This window comes from Crocuta crocuta, unplaced genomic scaffold (assembly GCF_008692635.1).
Source record: "Crocuta crocuta isolate KB4526 unplaced genomic scaffold, BGI_CrCroc_1.0 scaffold687, whole genome shotgun sequence".
NCBI classification, from domain to species: Eukaryota; Metazoa; Chordata; class Mammalia; order Carnivora; family Hyaenidae; genus Crocuta; species Crocuta crocuta.
Genome location: NW_027530182.1, coordinates 816024 through 833254, shown reverse-complemented (window position 1 = coordinate 833254; position 17231 = coordinate 816024). Strand labels below are relative to the sequence as shown.

Here is a 17231-nt window from a genome sequence, read left to right as displayed (position 1 = left end):
GATGATAAAAGTGTTACCGTTGGAACAAGCTAACTGATGAATGTATAAACAAAATGTGGTGTGTCCACGCACTGGGATATTCATCAGCCATACAACAGAGTGAAGCCCTGATGTAGGCTACCACATGGATGGACCTTGAAACCATCATGCTCAGTGAAAGAAGCCAGACACAGAAGGTCATGTACCTTTTCATTTATATCCAGTATCCAGAAAACATTAATCTATGAACACAGAAAGAAGATTAGTGGTTTCCCAGGACTGGGGAAGAGTACATGGGGGGTATGAATTTATTTTTGGGCGGATAAAAATGGTCTGGAATTAGGTAGTTGTCAAGGTTGAACAACTACAAGCCTGCCTGTGAATATACTAAAAACCATTGAGTTGCATACTTAAAAAGGTGAGTTTTATGGTATATGAATTATAGCTCGATAAAAAAATTAATTTAAAAATTAGGCTCAAGGTTATGGTATTACTCACTTCATGGAGGTGACAATTCAGTAGGTAGAATCAGCTTTTAGATAGTTTTTTACTTGGGTTTGTTGCTGTTATGAATATTTGGCTAAAATATCTTAGCGTGTATTTCTGTTAGGGACAACACTAACACAAAGAGTTTTGCAGAGGACACTGGAGCAGTGAATCATCCTGTAGACACTTATGATCACCCGCTATAGCTCCTGACCCTGTACTGGGCATAGGAAACCCAAGGATGAGGATACATGGACTTTTGGTGCTCAGAGGTTGATGCAAAATGTGGGTAGATAATGGCAATGCAGAGCAAGTGCTGAAAGAGAAGCGTGAACAAAATGCTGTGCTCAAAAAAAGAAACGGTACCCAAGGATTCCTTGTAACCAGCATATAGGGCTGTCTGATCTTTCTAAGACTTCAGAGTTAAAACTTCGGACAGCTTGCCTGGAAGGGCTGGAGCAGCTGATGCGTTCTGGCTGCTCCCCCTCCTGGGGTTTCCAAGGGGTGGAGAGGAGGAGGAGCAGGGCGGAAGAAGGGCTGAGTCAGAGGAGCTGCTGTTCTTGGTCTTGAGAACATTCGAAATAGAATATACAGGGAAGGTGGAGACAAAAAATCAGAGAGCCTGCTTATTCCCCCCTCACCTCCTCTTCAGCCTCTGGGGCAAGCTACGCGACCCCTCTGTGCCTCAGTGTCCTTATCTGTAATGGCACTAACAGTGCCTCTCATAGCTTTCTGAAGAGCAAAAAGGGGTTGATCTTCAGAAACTGCTCACCCTTTCACGTCTGCATCAAAACTCAGTCCATAAATTACATGAACTTGATACTCTTAAATTATTCATGTGCTAGAAGTGAGACTCTGAGCTCCCAGGGGTCATTACCTATCAGTAGGGAGGACGGGTTTGAGAGAAGGTATTGAAAGAAAGATCATGGTAAAGGAGATGGCAGGAAAGGGAGTGGACACCCAGATAAGGAGAAGAATGAAAAAGAACAGAGATTGGGAGTAGAGAATTCAATGAAATCCAAACTCCATCCCACATGCACATCTTATAAAGGCAATCTTTAAGCATCAAAACAAGTCAGTACACAGATACCAGAAGTATCTGAGCACCTGCACATATTGCCTTTGCTCTGTTCTCTCCACAGATTTACTGAGACGGATACCTTCACAGAAACCTTTATCCTGCGGGTCTATCTCCTGGAACCAGACTGTAACATCATCCGTATGAGTAACAATGTACTGGAGGTGTCCGAATTCTATGGCCTGTCCCGAGCCATTGATAAGAACGTGCTCAGATTTGATTACGAGGGGGCGGCCGGCCTGGAGTGCACAGTCAGGCTGGATTCTGTGGGAAGCCGGCTGCCAGGCCATGGTCAGGTGGTCCTGCTGGAGCCTCGGCCAGAAAAACCTCGTGGAGATCAGCCACACAGTTTCTTCCCTGAATCTCGTATGTATGTTTTAATACTTTTCTGAATGTCATGAGAACTGACATATCTGTAAATAGTCATTTCCCACTGGGACAAAAAGTTTGATCCGATATAAGAACTTGTTGCTGGTTGAGAAATGCCAGTTAGTGGGTAAGAGTATGGACTTGGGAATCCATAAGACCTGGGTTTGGAGGGGCGCCTGAGTGGTTTGGTTAGGTGTCCGACTTCGGGTCAGGTCATGATCTCAAGGTTTGTGAGTATGGACCCCGCATCAGGCTCTGTGCTGACTGCATGGATTCTGGAGCCTGATTCATTCGGATTCTGTGTTTCCCTCTCTCTCTGCCCCTCCCCTGCTCTCTCTCTTTCTCTCAAAAATAAATAAACATTAAAAAAATAAAAAAAAGAAGTCCTGGGTTTGGAAACTGCTTCTGCTTTTTATTTCCTGGATGATTTTAGGTAAGTCACTTAACTGAGTCAAGCCTCTGTAAAAGGAAGGATAGTAGCTGCCCTACAGGGTGATGGAAAGATGGAGTAAATGAGATCACGTGCACAGAGTGTGGTTCACACAGTGTCTGGCTCAAAGTCAGTGCTCAGTAATTGTCAGTTGTTATTATTCATGATAGCAATGGCAGTGGTAGTGAGAGTAGTTAGTGTGTTTATTAAGTACTGTTTGATTATAAATAAGTTTCAGGTAGAGTAGGTGGGCAGTAGCCATGGTTTAAATCAGGAAGAGTTGATGGATAAAGTTCCTTCTGTTATTCATTTAATCAGAATATTTTGGGCACCTCCTATATGCACAATGATGTTCTAGGCGCTATGGGAAGACCAAGAAATAGAAAGGATAATCATGATCACAGTAATACCTTGACTTTGGGCCACAATTCACAGCTAAAGTCCTGCTTGCACATAAGTGCTCTTGTTTAGGGTTCAAAACCATCTGGTTAAGGAGTAAAATATTCAGGGCACCTGGGTGACTCAGTCAGTTAAGCATCCAACTTCAGCTCAGGTCACAATCTTGCAGTTTGTGGGTTTGAGCCCTGTGTTGGGCTCTGTGCTGACAGTTCAGAGCCTGGAGCGTGCTTCAGATTCTGTGTCTTCCTCTCTCTCTCTGTCCCTCCCAGCTCACACTCTGTCTCTCTCTTTCAAAAATAAATAAACTTAAAACATTTTGTAAAAAAATAGAATACTCATTTTGTATATCAGGGGAATGTACAGAAGGCCACTGGAAAAGTAAGTGGCCTATGTCTATCATTTACCCCACGAGAGAGAAATATGAAGTTGGGCAGAGACAGAGAGACCATGGCAGAGATGATTATGGCTTTCAGTGGGAGAGAGCAGGTTGGTTCAGGCGGTCAAAGGGAATTTAAAGGGGGGGTTTAGTAAAAGGACTAAGCAAACATAAGGTCTTCGGACTTGAGGGTGTGACGGGCACAGAAGGGAGAGAATTTCAGAGTAGAACAGCTTGGAGAGACCGTGTGATGGAGCCATGGAAGTGGATGCAGTGAAGGAAGGCCTGTGCTGGATGATGGAAGGTCAGTCATGACCCAGGGGTCTATTGTCAAGGATATTCAAGCAGCAGAATATGCATTTTATGATTTTTTCTCTCAGTGTGACTTTTGGTGTGCAAGGATCTCAGGAGACACCTGGTCAGTAAAAGCAATGACAGCATTCTAGAATAATGCCAGCCCCCTCCATGAATGATTAGAGGGTATATGAGGGCATTCCTAAGGCAGTGAGAGGGAATAGGTATCCAATAGAGGGAGGATTGGTTTTTTAAGTTTCATAATCATGCTCAGGTGACCGTCTTAATTCTGTGCTGTACATTCTAGAATTGGGAGCCGAGCTGAAGTGTCCAGGTGGAAGCTGCAGCCTAGGCCTGAAGAAAATAGAACGTGTCAATGTGAGCTGTGAGGAGTTCCTGCTGATGGGGCTTCGATATCAACACACGGATCCCCCTTCTCCCAACATTGATTACATCTCCATCCAGCTGGACCTCACCGATGGCAGGAGTAAAATCGTATACAAGGTAGAGTTTGGGGTTATGTGTCTGTCCCTCATGGCGGTAAGAGCCACTTCCCTGGGGCTGCTCATGCTGGCTGCCACGCCAGGGACAGCTCCTATGTCATTGTGGGTGGGACTGTCCAGTGACACATTAGAACTGCAGGCTTGTTTGTTTGGCCAGTGAGCACTTCAAACCGGAGCCTTTGTGCAAAATATTAGTCTATAATTTCCCCTCCTTGGCTCTCTTCCATCTCTAGTACCACTAAGGCAATGGAGGAAGGACTGAGGTCAGTTACATGCCACCCTTCTCCCTCCTCTCCCATCAGTATTCTTCAGCTTGTCATTGATCTTTTGTAGCACCCTCTCTTTGAGCCTTCATTCTCCCCTACTTTAATAGAACCTCTTTTCCCCTGTTAGAGGAAATCAGGGGGTCCACACATCTGCTAGGTAAGTCCATGGGAAACTGGGAAGAAGGGGAAACCCAGTCTCATTTTTATGAGTCAAGTGGATTATATCCTATTCATTCTTCCAGACTTTGAGATGGAAGACTAGGTCATCAAAGAGACATGACCCTCTCCCCCAAAGCCTCCTCCATCTTTCATCTTTTAACTCCTCCTGCCCTTTCCTTCTATTGATCTCACACTGAAATGAAGGTAGAGGATGAAATCAATTTATAGGAAATATTTAACATGCTACTCCACTGATTCATATACTCTAGAATTTGTTTATTTGGGTAGCTGGACAACTGTGTACCAGTTAACACAGCTCAGATTTCATGCCGACGTAAGATGATTCAAGGGTGCATTCATGAAAGACCTCCGTCTTTCAAAATTTGACTTATTAGGATTTCACCTAAGAAACTCAGGTATTGAACATTATCACCCCCCCCCAAGAAATTGATAAGACAAGAAATGATAAGAAAATAATAAAACTAGACCATAGAATTTTCTAATTGAGATCGATGGTCTGGTCAAATTGATTAGACAAATTACTTGGAGGATCTTAAAGGATAGATTTCTGATCCTAACATTAGTAGCTAAGAGCATGAACACTGGGCCCAGTTTGCCTGGGTTCCAGTGTCTATGTAACTAGCTCTCTGACTTTGGATTTTATGCCTCATTGTTTAAAACCTTAAAATGGGGATAATAGAACCTTCTATGATTGAGAGAAATAAATAAGATAATACTTCTAAAGCACCTGGCACATAGTAAGCACCGTGCATATTTTGCCAATTAGAAAAGCTACCTGGGAAAAAAATGGATCATCAGCTAGGTTTGGAAACCACTGGTAGAGCCCAAACCCCTTGTTGTGTGGTGGTGGCCAGAGAATTGCATACCTCGTCCATACACATGTGCTGTATGACTGAGCCAAGACTGAGCCTCCTATTAGTAGATGTCTTCTTGTCTTTTTGACACAAAACTTTCACTTTTATTGATTTCTTATCGCCATTAAACAATTAGACCAATTTTTGTTTCTGACTGAATTTTCTTTTTTCTTTTCTTTTCTTTTTTTTCTTTATGTTTATGTATTTTTGAGATAGAGACAGAATGTGAGCATGGGAGGGCAGAGGGAGAAGGCAACACAGAATCCAAAGCAGGCTCCAGGCTCTGAGCTGTCAGCACAGAGCCCGACGTGGGGCTTGAACCCACAAACTGTGAGATCATGACCTGAGCTAAAGTTGGACACCTAACTGACTGAGCCACCCAGCTTCCCCATGAATTTACTTTCTTTAAAAAAATTTTTTTTAATGTTTATTTATTTTTGAGAGAGAGAGAAACAGAGAGACAGAAAGACAGAGAAACAGCAGTGGAGGGGCAGAGAGAGAGGGAGACACAGAATCCAAAGTAGGCCTCAGACTCCGAGTTGTGAGCGCAGAGCCTGATGCAGGGCTTGAACTCATGGACCGTGAAATCATGACCTGAACTGAAGTTGGACACTTAACCGATTGAACTACCTAGGTGCCCCCTGACTGATTTTTATTTTTTTTACCTCTCTGTATTGAATTAGGACTCTATTTGTTTATATTTTTAAGTCAGTTTGATTGGGATTTTACCCCCTTTAAATGACCTTGTTTTATTAACTTACTCCATAGGCAATTTGGCATGTCATAACACATATTCTTTTATGAATATCCAAGTAATATGCCCATTGCAGAGACTATTTTTTAAAAAAACACACAGAAAGCACAAAAAGAGAACAAACGAGTTATGTTTCTACCATTTCACACACACACTCGTGGTAAGGAGTCATGTACAACAGTGTTGATTTTGTTTTATGCAACCGAATTTATACTATATTTGAAGTTTCAAAATCTTGTTATTTTATCATTTTTATGCTTGGACAGTCCATCTTCATCAAGCAACTAAATGACCATTTACCCATAATTTCTTCTAGATTTTTAAGGATTTCTTGTTTACATTTGCTTTTATAATCTACCCAAAGCGAATTCTATAATATTGTGAAACACAGGAGCAGTTTTTTCCCAAGTAGCCAAATTTTCAGCACTATATGTTGAATAATGAACCGGTTTCTCATTGATTTTTGATGTTGCTTCTATCGCATAGAAAGATATTATACATATATGACTTCAAGGCTAACTCTTTTGTTCCTTAGATTTGCGTACTTATCCCTGTACCGGTATCATTCATTCTAAATACAATAGGTCAATAATACACTTTAATATTTTACAGGCAAGTTCTTCCTTATCACCTGTCTCCAGAGTTTTCTAGTCCATTCTACCTGTTCTTAATTCTCGAGCCCTTAAGTATTTTATCAGGATTGGATTAAAACTGTACAATATTTTGGAAGTAATTGGAATATGAGAACATTTGCTATAGTCAGCCTTCTTATCCAGAAATGAGGGATTTCACTTCATCGAAGCGAATGCTTTTTGATGTGTTTCTATAAAATTTGCAGTTTTCTTCATGTAAATCGAGCATACTTATTAAGGCCAGTCCTAGGCAGTTTGCTTTTGGGAAATTACTATGAATAGACACTTTCCCCTCCATTATATCTTCTCATTGGTTACTGACAGTAAATAGGAAAGCTATTTTTTGGTATAATTTTCTTTTATCTGGCTTCTTTCTTGAATTCAATTATTCCAAGAATTTTTCAATTCTTTGGGCGTTTGAAGACCATAATTATACCTTTCACTAATGATGATAATTTTGTCCTTTCTTCTTCAGTAATTATTCCTCTTATTTTTGCTCTGTTCCCCACTGGTTTGGTCAGAATAATATTAAACATAATGATTCCTATAAGAATCCTTGTCTCATATATTTATTTTATCAATATCAACTGCCCACACTGTTTTTTTTTAAATTTTTTATTTATTTTTGAGAGACAGAGAAACAGAGCATGAGCAGGGGAGGAGCAGAGAGAGGGAGACACAGAATCTGAGGCAGGCTCCAGGCTCTAAGCCGTCAGCATAGAGCCCGATGTGGGGCTCGAACCCACGAATCGTGAGATCATGACCTGAGCTGAAGTTGGACGCTTAACCAACTGAGCCACCCAGGCACCCGCACACTGTCATTTTTAAATGCCTTTTGCCTTGATTCATCTTTCTTTGAAAGTAAGATGATCACTTCTGCCTTTTTCTTTACATGGTAACTTTGGATCATCCTTTGACTTTTAATCTTTGCATGTAATTTTATTGTAAATGCCTCTGCTGTAAGGCATAAGTAATTAGCTATTTAATGTCAGAATATTTGTCTTGAACATGGGACTATGAGTGGTAGTTTTATAATAATGGGTATATATTTTTTCTACCATCTTGTTTTATGTTCTCTTGCTAGCTAAAAAAAAATTTTTTTGTCTTGTATTATAGATTATATTTCCTATGCCTTTTTCTTCACTTATTTGAAAGTCGTTTATCTGACCTTATATTTTACTGGGATTTCATTCTAAAATGGAAAATGTTGTTTATCTTAAATTTTTAATATTTAAGACAAAAACGGAAATGAATCCCTTGGCTCCTTCCTATATATGATGAGGATCGATCCTATCTATCCTTTCTCATGGTGATTGCCCACCTCCTAGCCTTTGTTTATACGATCTGAAATTTTAGTTCTAGGGACTCCTCGGTGGCTCAGTCAGTTGAGCCTCCCACTCTTGGTTTCAGCTCAGGTCATGATCTCATGTTCATGGGTTCAAGCCCTGCGTGGGGCACAGCAATCACAGCACAGAGCCTTCTTGGGATTTTCTCTCCTCTCCCTCTGCCCCTCCCCTGCTCTCATACACTCCTTTGTACTCACTCTTTCTCTTGAAAAATAAGCATTAAAAAAAATAAAACTTTAGTTCTAGCATTGTTATTATATTTGTTATTTCTTATATCATCTATTTTTTATTGCAAGGAAGCTCTTTTTTGATGTTTATATCCATTTTGTTAACATGTCTAAAATAGCATATTTATGGGGCCCCTGTGTTGCTCAGTCAGTTAACCGTCTGACTTCGGCTCAGGTCGTGATCTCATGGTTTGTGAGTTCAAGCTCCGCGTCGGGCTCTGTGCGATAGCCAGCTCAGAGCCTGGAGCCTGTTTCGGATTCTGTGTCTCCCTCTCTCTCTGACCCTCCCCTGCTCACACTATCTCTCTCTCTCTCTCTCAGAAATAAATGAAACATTTTTAAAAAATAAAATAGCATATTTATGAAAAGTGGGGTGCCTGGGTGGCTCAGTCAGTTAAACGTCTGACTTCAGCTCAGCTCACGATCTCATGGTTCGTAGGTTCCAGCCCCTTGTCGGGCTCTGTGCTGACAGCTAGTTCAGAGACTGGAGCCTGCTTCAGATTCTGTGTCTCCCTCGCTCTCTGACCCTCCTGCTCATGCTGTGTGTGTCTCTCTCTCTCTCAGAAATAAATAAAACATTTAAAAAATTTTAAAAACTAACATAAAATAGCATATTTATTTAGGCTTAACCCCAGGCTTAAATGGTCTTATTGTTCAGCACCAGTCCTTTTATAGTGTGATTTTTCCATTCTTGAATTTTCAAATGATGACTCTTAAAATAATTTTGTCAATGCCATGTGAAAAATAGATACTCTAACCCTGGAGATGTCTCAGCATATCATTAATTTGTCTTCATAAAGCATGCAGTAGGAGGGGAGATGGGCTGGTTATCTTCTGTTTCTCTGTTGTACTTTTCTGAGCTTTACTGGCTAGCTTCAGAACTTCTGGTCTTGGGGGGGCTGGTTTGTGGCAACGTTGGGAAAAGCGTCGGATCAGACACTGATAGAATATGACTTCGTGCTCCCTAAGTCTGCAAATGTTTCAAGTTGCTTCTTTGTCTCCAGGGCAATTTCCTCCTTTCCCTGGGGATCCCCCTTCCTGGAGGTCTGCAGCGGGGGCATTTTGACCTGTGTATTCACTTGCAATTCCTCCCATAGCTCCTAGGAGGATTTCCACATCCAGCTGCCCGTGGGAGGGATTCTTTGCCGTCTCACAGAAGCACCCAAAAGGTCAGGGTCCAGGATGACCCCAGACCAATCCTCTGTCCTGCTTGGCCCCATTTCTGGAGCACTCAGATATTTTTCTCTGCCACCAACAAACACTACAGACAGATCCCAGAACAGACACCATTATTCTTCTGCGTTTGACCACTTAGTTTCCTCCTGTATGAGCATCAGTCCTTTGTACAAGATACATTTTAAGGCTGGTCTTGTGGAAACTACTCTCCAGACAGAGACACCGGAGACAAATGTAGCATTGCCCACCTTTCCTCTTCCTGGAGGTATGTGGGGTTGGGGACAAAGGGAGTGACTTGGCACAGCAACACACTCTTCTCCACAAAGAAAACTTGCTCTTATCCCTCTCAACCCTTCTCTATTCTCGTAGTTGGTGAGAGAGTTCTAGAGTCTGGAACTGGTGCTAGTTCCAGTTACTATGGGCTTTGTAAATTCTGCCCATAGGTGTCGCATTCGCTTTGAAATATGTTGTTGCTTTCATTTTACTTCAGTTGAGACTGAGCCAAAAATAATTCCATTTTTAATATTTTGTTACATATAGATTACAACTTCTAGTCCAATATCCAGTGCTCAGCATACCGAATGTGACTTATTTGGGGGTCCAGTATTTCCGTTTCACAAATGGAGGGGGGAAGATTTAGGAATTAAATAGCTTGTTTAAAATCATAAGTGCTGGACATAGAATCAAAAGGACATTTCCTTCTGATGCCAAAACCATTGTCCCTTGTCAACACTGGCTACATGTTAGAGTCACCAGAGAGCTTTAAAAATACCAGTTTTCTGGGGTGTCTAGGTGGTTCAGTCAGTTGAGCTTCTGACTTTGGCTCAGGTCATGATCTCGTAGTTTATGGGTTCAAGCCCTGCATCGGGCTTTGTGCTGACAACTCAGAGCCTGGAGCCTGTTTCAGATCCTGTGTCTCCCTCTCTCTCTGTCCCTACCCCACTTGTGCTGTTTCTCTCTCTCTCTCAAAAATAAATAAACGTTTAAAAAATGTTTTTTTAAATACCAGTTTTCTTGTCCCTTTTTTGGAATAATTAAATTAGAACCTGTAGAGATGGACCTTGGGCATCAGTATATGTTTAAAACTCTCTAAGGATTCTAATGTGCAACCAGGTTTCAGGTCACTGCAGGACGCACCATCGATCATCCTATTAACCGTGTATGTGATATCTTCACTCATATTGTTTCCCTCTCTGTATTTTCTTTCCCCTTCAAAAGTCAGAGAGTGCGTGGTTGCCCGTCTATATCAGAGCTGGCATTCCTAATCAGATTCCAAGGGCTGCATTCATGGCCATGTTTATTCTGGAAGTGGATCAGTTCATCCTGACCTCATTGACCACATCCGTTCTGGACTGTGAAGAGGATGAGACGCCAAAGCCCTTGCTGGTGTTCAACATTACGAAGGCCCCGCCCCAGGGCTACATGACTCACCTGTGGGATCACACTAGACCGGTCTCCTCATTCACCTGGAAAGATCTAAGTGACATGCAGATAGCCTATCAGCCACCAAACAGCAGCCATTCTGTGAGGAGACATTATGAGGTAAGAAGAAAGGGAGACAAAGCTTCTAGCCTGTTTGGTATTTGCAGAGTTCTTGAAGAGGCCACTTCCCTTAACCTTCAGGTGAGTTTGTACAGTTATTGCCTCAGAGGAGAATCCATCACTGTAAATCCAGAGGCAGGGGCACCTGGGTGGCTTAGTCGGTTAAGCGTCCGACTTTGGCTCAGATCTCACGGTTCATGGGTTCGAGCCCCGCATTGGGCTCTGTGCTGACAGCTCAGAGCCTGGAGCCTGTTTCAGATTCTGTGTCTCCCTCTCTCTCTGCCCCTCCCCCACTCATGCTCTGTCTCCCTCTGTCTCGAAAATAAATAAACTATATAAAAATTAAAAAAAATTCTTTTTCCTTTCCATAAAAGAAGTTTGTAACTGGAAATAAGCAAACACACTGGAGAAGCATCCCTGCATTTGCTCAGGGGACGATTGCAGACCAGCATGAGAGCATGAGAGCCTCTCTCAAAGGCACAGGGTCGAGAGTTGTAGATCTTAATTGAGGGAGACTTTGCTCCCCCAGGGGACATTTGGGAATGTCTGGAGACATTTTTGGTCTCACAAATGGGTATGCATGATGAGTAGGGGTGCCTACTGGCATTTGGTGGACAGAAGCCAGGAGTGCTACCATGTCCTACAAGGCACAGGACAGCCCCCACGACAAAGAATTATCCAGTGCAAAATGTCAGTGATGCTGCTTTTAAAAGACCCTGGTCTACAGGCATCTATCTCTCCAGACATATTGTTAAATATCCAGATTTTATTTGCTTCCATGAAATCCATAGCTAATAACTGGAGCCATATAATATGTGTTGAGCCTTATTACGTGTTGTGCATGTATTGGACCAGGTCTTGACAGAAAAGGATGAGGTATAATACAGAAATAGAAGGCATACGCCTGTTTTTGAAGAAAGCCCATTTGACCACAGTGTCCCTCCCTCCCAAGCAGGTCCATTAGGTCCATTTGAGAGGATAAATGATCAATCAGCAACATATCAGCAAATAGCACAGTAACAAAAGAAACAGATTCAAGGCTGCCAAAGTAACAGAATAAAAATGAAACTATTGGGTTGGGCCATATGAAACTGTATGTTATGTGCTCACTAAAAAACACTCTTTTCAAACCAACGGAAACCTAATGAAATGAGCTTGAATTTTCACGGCTGAAAGAATGGACCGCCTTGGCATTACAGTCCAGGGAAGGGGCGGTTAGCTTCAGGAGCACTGGCCATGGCTGTGTTCTGGGGGCCCCTATCCCAGGTGGCTGAATAAGCCCAGGGCTTCTGGCCCACCGGATCTATAAAGTGCCTCATCTCCACTGAGAAAACTGAGAGTCACCTTCTAACAACAACTTCAAAAACACACATTTGGACTGGTTCCGCTATAAGATTACATCGTATGATGCCAGAAAATACATACATGAAGTGACCAGAGTAGCTGTGCTTTATTTATGAGCTCAAGGTACAAGTGGACCTCAGATGAGAGAAATGACTTAGTCATATGGAAGGAATGAGAGGTGAGGGCAGGAGTGAAAGCAACAGCCGCCACACACTATTATGAAATGAAGAAAAGAAAAGGATGGCATCTATAGTCTCAAGTCTTTTGCCTGCCCTAGAGGCTAAATGCAGAAAATGCCTAAATTACATGGAAGACAATTTGGAACCCCAGGGCCACTCATTTTCCTTAATAAGCCTCAAGTCAAGTCTGTATTAACCTGCTTATTTAAACATACCATCCTGTTTGAATCAACTCGCTGGTAGGTCTATAGGTTCATGAAGGGTTATTATGTGCAGGATTGTAACCAGCTGCTCCAAAACAAAACAGGAGGAAAGAGGCTGGAATAGCAGCAGTAGGTACTTAGACAGAGGACTTTCCTAACAGAAAGCGTTTGAGAGGGGAATTAGTCATCCAGTGAGATTATAAACTTGTCTTTCGTGAGTCAGTGCTATTCATTAAAATTAAGGATCCCGGTAAAACGCTCCCCCCAAACAAGAAGGAGTAACAGAATTTGTCAATGAAAGGATTGTAGACAAAGTCGTCTCTAACTCCAGTGGTCTGTGTAATGCCGGAAGGCTGTCAAGGATGCCAGCATTCTCAATCTGGTGAGTTCTGGATCAAACGTGGTTCTTGGAAATATTTTGTTTCTGGCACAATCAATGTTTTAGAACTTTTAATATGAATTCTATATTTAAAAATTGAAACATTTTAGGGGCACCAGGTTGGGCGTCTCGTGGTTTCAGCTCGGGTCATGATCTCACGGTTTGTGAGTTGGAGCCCCGTCGTCCGGCTCTATGCTGGTGGTGCAGAGAACTGCTTGGGTTTCTCTCTCTCCCTCTCTCTCTGCCCCTTCCCAGCTCACTCTCTCTCAAAATAAATAAACTTTAAAAATTGAAACATTTTTACAAAGATATTACAGATTTCCAAGGACTCTGCGGGAATAAGAGCTATAGTTACATGGTGTGTCTGTTTGTGTCTGTTTGTCTGTATTCTCACCAGGCAGCAATAGCTGGAGCCCAGGTGCACCTATGCCTCCTAAATTGCCAGCTCTCTTTAGTTCCCACAGTGTACCCCTCAAGCAGGTTTCTTTCTATCTTTGGATCACCTGCCGGGCTCCTCTAGATATCTGAGTCTGCCTCCGGATTTATTTTATTTATTTTTTTAATGTTTTTTATTTATTTCTGAGAGAGAGAGAGCATGAGCAGGGGAGGTTCAGAGAGAGAGAGAGGGAGACACAGAATCTGTAACAGGCTCTAGGCTCTGAGCTAGCTGTCAGCACAGAGCCCGATGCGGGGCTTGAACCCACAAACTGTGAGATCATGACCTGAGCCAAAGTCGATGCGTAACCGACTGAGCCACCCAGGCGCCCCTGGAGAGGAAATTTTTTAAATACTGTTAACTAAGGAACAAGGTCTAGAGCCTGAAAAAGTGAGATCAGGTTGTCAAAAATGAGATCAGACAACAGCAGGAACCTATATCTGTTTTGCCTCCAAGTGTGGTGTGCACCCCAGGAATAATGGTATTTTTATAACTATAAATTGTCAGCATGTGATTCATAGGTAACTGTTTGTTCACAGGTGGAGGTGGAGGCTTATGACTTCTTCTTTGGAAGGAGTGCACCTATTACAGTCCACATCTCCATCAGAACGGCAGATACGAATGCCCCGCGAGTGTCCTGGAACACAGGTGAAGCTTGGTGTCGGGCGTCAAGAAACATAGCCCTGGAGGGAAGACAGGAAAGTACATGGGTCGGGAAGGAAAGGTCGTTTTCTTCCCATTTCACACACCAGGCAACTGAAACTCAGATAAGTTAATGGTATCAGATAGTTGTTTTGTTTTGTTTTGTTTTGTTTTTCCTGCCGGCAGGGTGAGAAATTTAAAACAAGGATTCCTGTGTTGTGAAGCAACACGTTTTCCTCTGTAGGAAATAAGCCCAAAGGACACCTTTCAACTGAATGAGGCAAAAAAAGTGACGATTTGTGGTATTCAGCTACAGTTGGACTGAGGGGGGAAAATGTCTCTAGTTCAAACTGTTCAGAGAAAGGGAAGGAAGATGGAGACCAATTCATTGTCCTGTTTGGGAGACATGCCGGGAAGCCATAATACGTGAATAAGAGCTTAAACCACTTCATTTGTTTTAAAAGAAGGTCACTTCTGTGTAGTCTTATGATGCAGTGTGTATATTTAGATCAGATGTAAATGTGGAATGTAAATGAAGATTTTTTCCCTTTCCCATTGATCCCATTGATAGCAATCAAGACCTACTTAGGGGACAACTGGGTGGCTTAGGTGGGTAAGCCTCCGACTTCAGCTCAGGTCATGATCTTTCATGAGTTTGAGACCCGTGTCAGGCTCTGTGTTGACAGCTCAGGGCCTGGAGCCTGCTTCAGATTCTGTGTCTCCTTCTCTTTCTGCCCTTCCCCCACTCATGCTCTCTCTCTCTCAAAAATAAATAAACATTAAAAAATTTAAAAAAAAAGACCTACTTATAAATAGTGATGGCAGGCTCTGTGAAGGGAAAAATATTTGTCTCATTTAAATCCTTAGGTGGTGGCTTAAACTTGGCTCTGTGGATGTGTGTGTGTGTGTGTGTGTGCCCTTACATGCGGGTACATACACACACACACACACACGTGTTTGTATGTGTATGAGTTTTGGTCAAGATGGAGAACATTGGTTGAGCAGTCTTATATTGGTGAATGGCTCACCTTACCTCTGCTAGAGGGATAATAAAAGGAAAGAAGGGTTTAGCAACCTGAACTCTAGTAATAATCATATATTAAGTGGATTATTGCTTGAGCACAGAGATTTCATAGTCTGCAGGATCTGTGAAATCCAAGCTTGTTAAGAGAGTTCCAAATCTGGTTTCGGCTACTTTGGACATCAGAACCTTTTTAAAATGAATTTTTACTTATTAGGAACTTAATCATGTTCATCATTGAAAACTTGGAAGGTACATTAAACAGAATAAATGGAATGAATGGATAATGATAATAATAACAGTGCATGGGTAGAAATGAATGAAATAGTAATGGATGAATGAATGAAATAGTAATGAATGATTATGAAGACAGAACCACTGTTAATGTCTTGCTATAATATACTTCTACCCTTCTGGCTTCCTCTTGTGCTGTGTCTCATGATGCCTCATCGTATGTGTAGCACACTCTTGTCTTCAAAACCCATATTATGAGTCACAGAGATTCTTTATATGTGCCTGCCCACCCTCTCTCCTTCCCTCCCTTCTTTCTTCCCTCTCTCACTCCTCCCCCCGTTCCTTCCTTTCTCTGCCCCTCTCTTCTTTCTTTCTTTCTTTCTTTCTTTCTTTTTCTTTCTTTCTTTCTTTCTTTCTTTCTTTCTTTCTTTCTTTCTTTTTCTTTCTTTCTTTCTTTCTTTCTTTCGTTCTTTCTTTCGTTCTTTCTTTCGTTCTTTTTTCTTTTGTTCTTTCATTCTTTCATTCATTGTTTTGTTTTTTCTTTCATCTTCCTCCCTCCCTTCCTCCCTCCTTCCTTCCTCCCTCCCTTCCTTCCTCCCTCCTTCCTCCCTCCTTCCTCCCTCCTTCCTTCCTTCCTTCCTTCCTTCCTTCCTAGTGTATGTTGTATTCCATGTTCCCTAGCAAACAGGCCCTGATGTGGGTCATATGTACTAACCCTATACTGAAAACAAGAATAAGAGGGAAAGGAAGTTGGGGGGGAACAAATAAAAAGGTAAGGTAGGGTGACTGAGTTTATGAGAAAGTGAAGTTGACTGCCCGGTCATGCTGGTGTTTCCAGGAGGAAACAGAACCACTATGCATGGGAAGAGTCAGACGTGGTCTCAGGAAAGGGTGAGTGGTCTCTCTCTCAGCTGCTTCCCATCTCCCGTCTCGCTGTGGTCAGTTTGCTTCACTGGCTGTCAACTCCCCACATGCCCATGATGTGCCACCTGGTCCTTCTTTGTGGCTGCTATGGCCATGGTCACAAGGGACGTCATGCCAAAACCTGGCCCTTGGCTGAGAGGATGATTCATGTAAACCAGCCTTAGCAGAAGATGAGGCAGTGGTGGCAGCCAGCCACAGTTTACAATCGTGGGGACTGCGGGGACCCTCACGGGGCCGCAGCAGCCAGAAAGCAAGCACACAGTCACAGCCAGGGAGGCAGGGGAAGCTGGGCAGGTTTGAGGGGAAATGTGAGTGGGTCCGCCGGTACACTGCCTTTCAGTTTTAGCAACTTAAAAACTGAAAAAGCTTTGTTCCCTTTCAAGATTCTTTGCAATCTGTCAGCTCCTAGACCCACTGAATAATGGGAATGGTTGATGTTGCTCAGCTCCCTGTTTCTGGAGTGTTCCATCCCGAATCTGTATCTTGCTGCTTGGGGCAGCACTTAACCCTCTCTCCCCAGATTTCCTCCAGCACACTGGCTCCAAGGAGAAGGTTTTATTTCAATTCCTTTAGTTATTAAAGTTCCTTCTTTATGAGAGCCTGGAATAAAATTCAGCCCTCATTTCAAAGTGGCAGACACTTCTTGTCTAATACCATCAAACACTCCCCTAACATGGTAGCTCTGTATTTGCACAAGTAACCACTTTATATTCTCTGTCCTGTGAGCTACTGTTGCACTCATAACTTATATATAAAAGCTGTTCTGATTTTCTTGTCCGTTTAAAATATCTGGATGTCACCTTTGAAAGCTGCCTTGTGGACATTTTTGAACGAGAGACCCCTGTGAAAGAATATCTATTCTTTCCCTCAGTATTTCCTTTCTGACACCACAATGCCTCCAATGGCTATGCCAGAAGGAACCAGTTATCAGACTGGCGTTAATAGTATTAGATGCAGAAATATTACTAAAAACAAAAG

At 42.4% G+C, this 17231-nt stretch overlaps 1 protein-coding gene across 6 annotated transcripts in view; it reads left to right on the top strand.

Moving 5' to 3' along the window:
- The window catches only part of FREM1 (FRAS1 related extracellular matrix 1), a 167629-nt gene that overhangs the window by 32527 nt on the left and 117871 nt on the right, over nt 1–17231 (top strand). For all 6 annotated transcript variants that reach the window (XM_077765043.1, XM_077765041.1, XM_077765042.1 and 3 more), the window contains exons 4-7: nt 1608–1909; nt 3719–3915; nt 10568–10891; nt 13972–14080. In XM_077765043.1, the coding sequence (XP_077621169.1) occupies nt 1608–1909; nt 3719–3915; nt 10568–10891; nt 13972–14080 (932 nt within the window). The remainder of the gene's footprint in view (nt 1–1607; nt 1910–3718; nt 3916–10567; nt 10892–13971; nt 14081–17231) is intronic.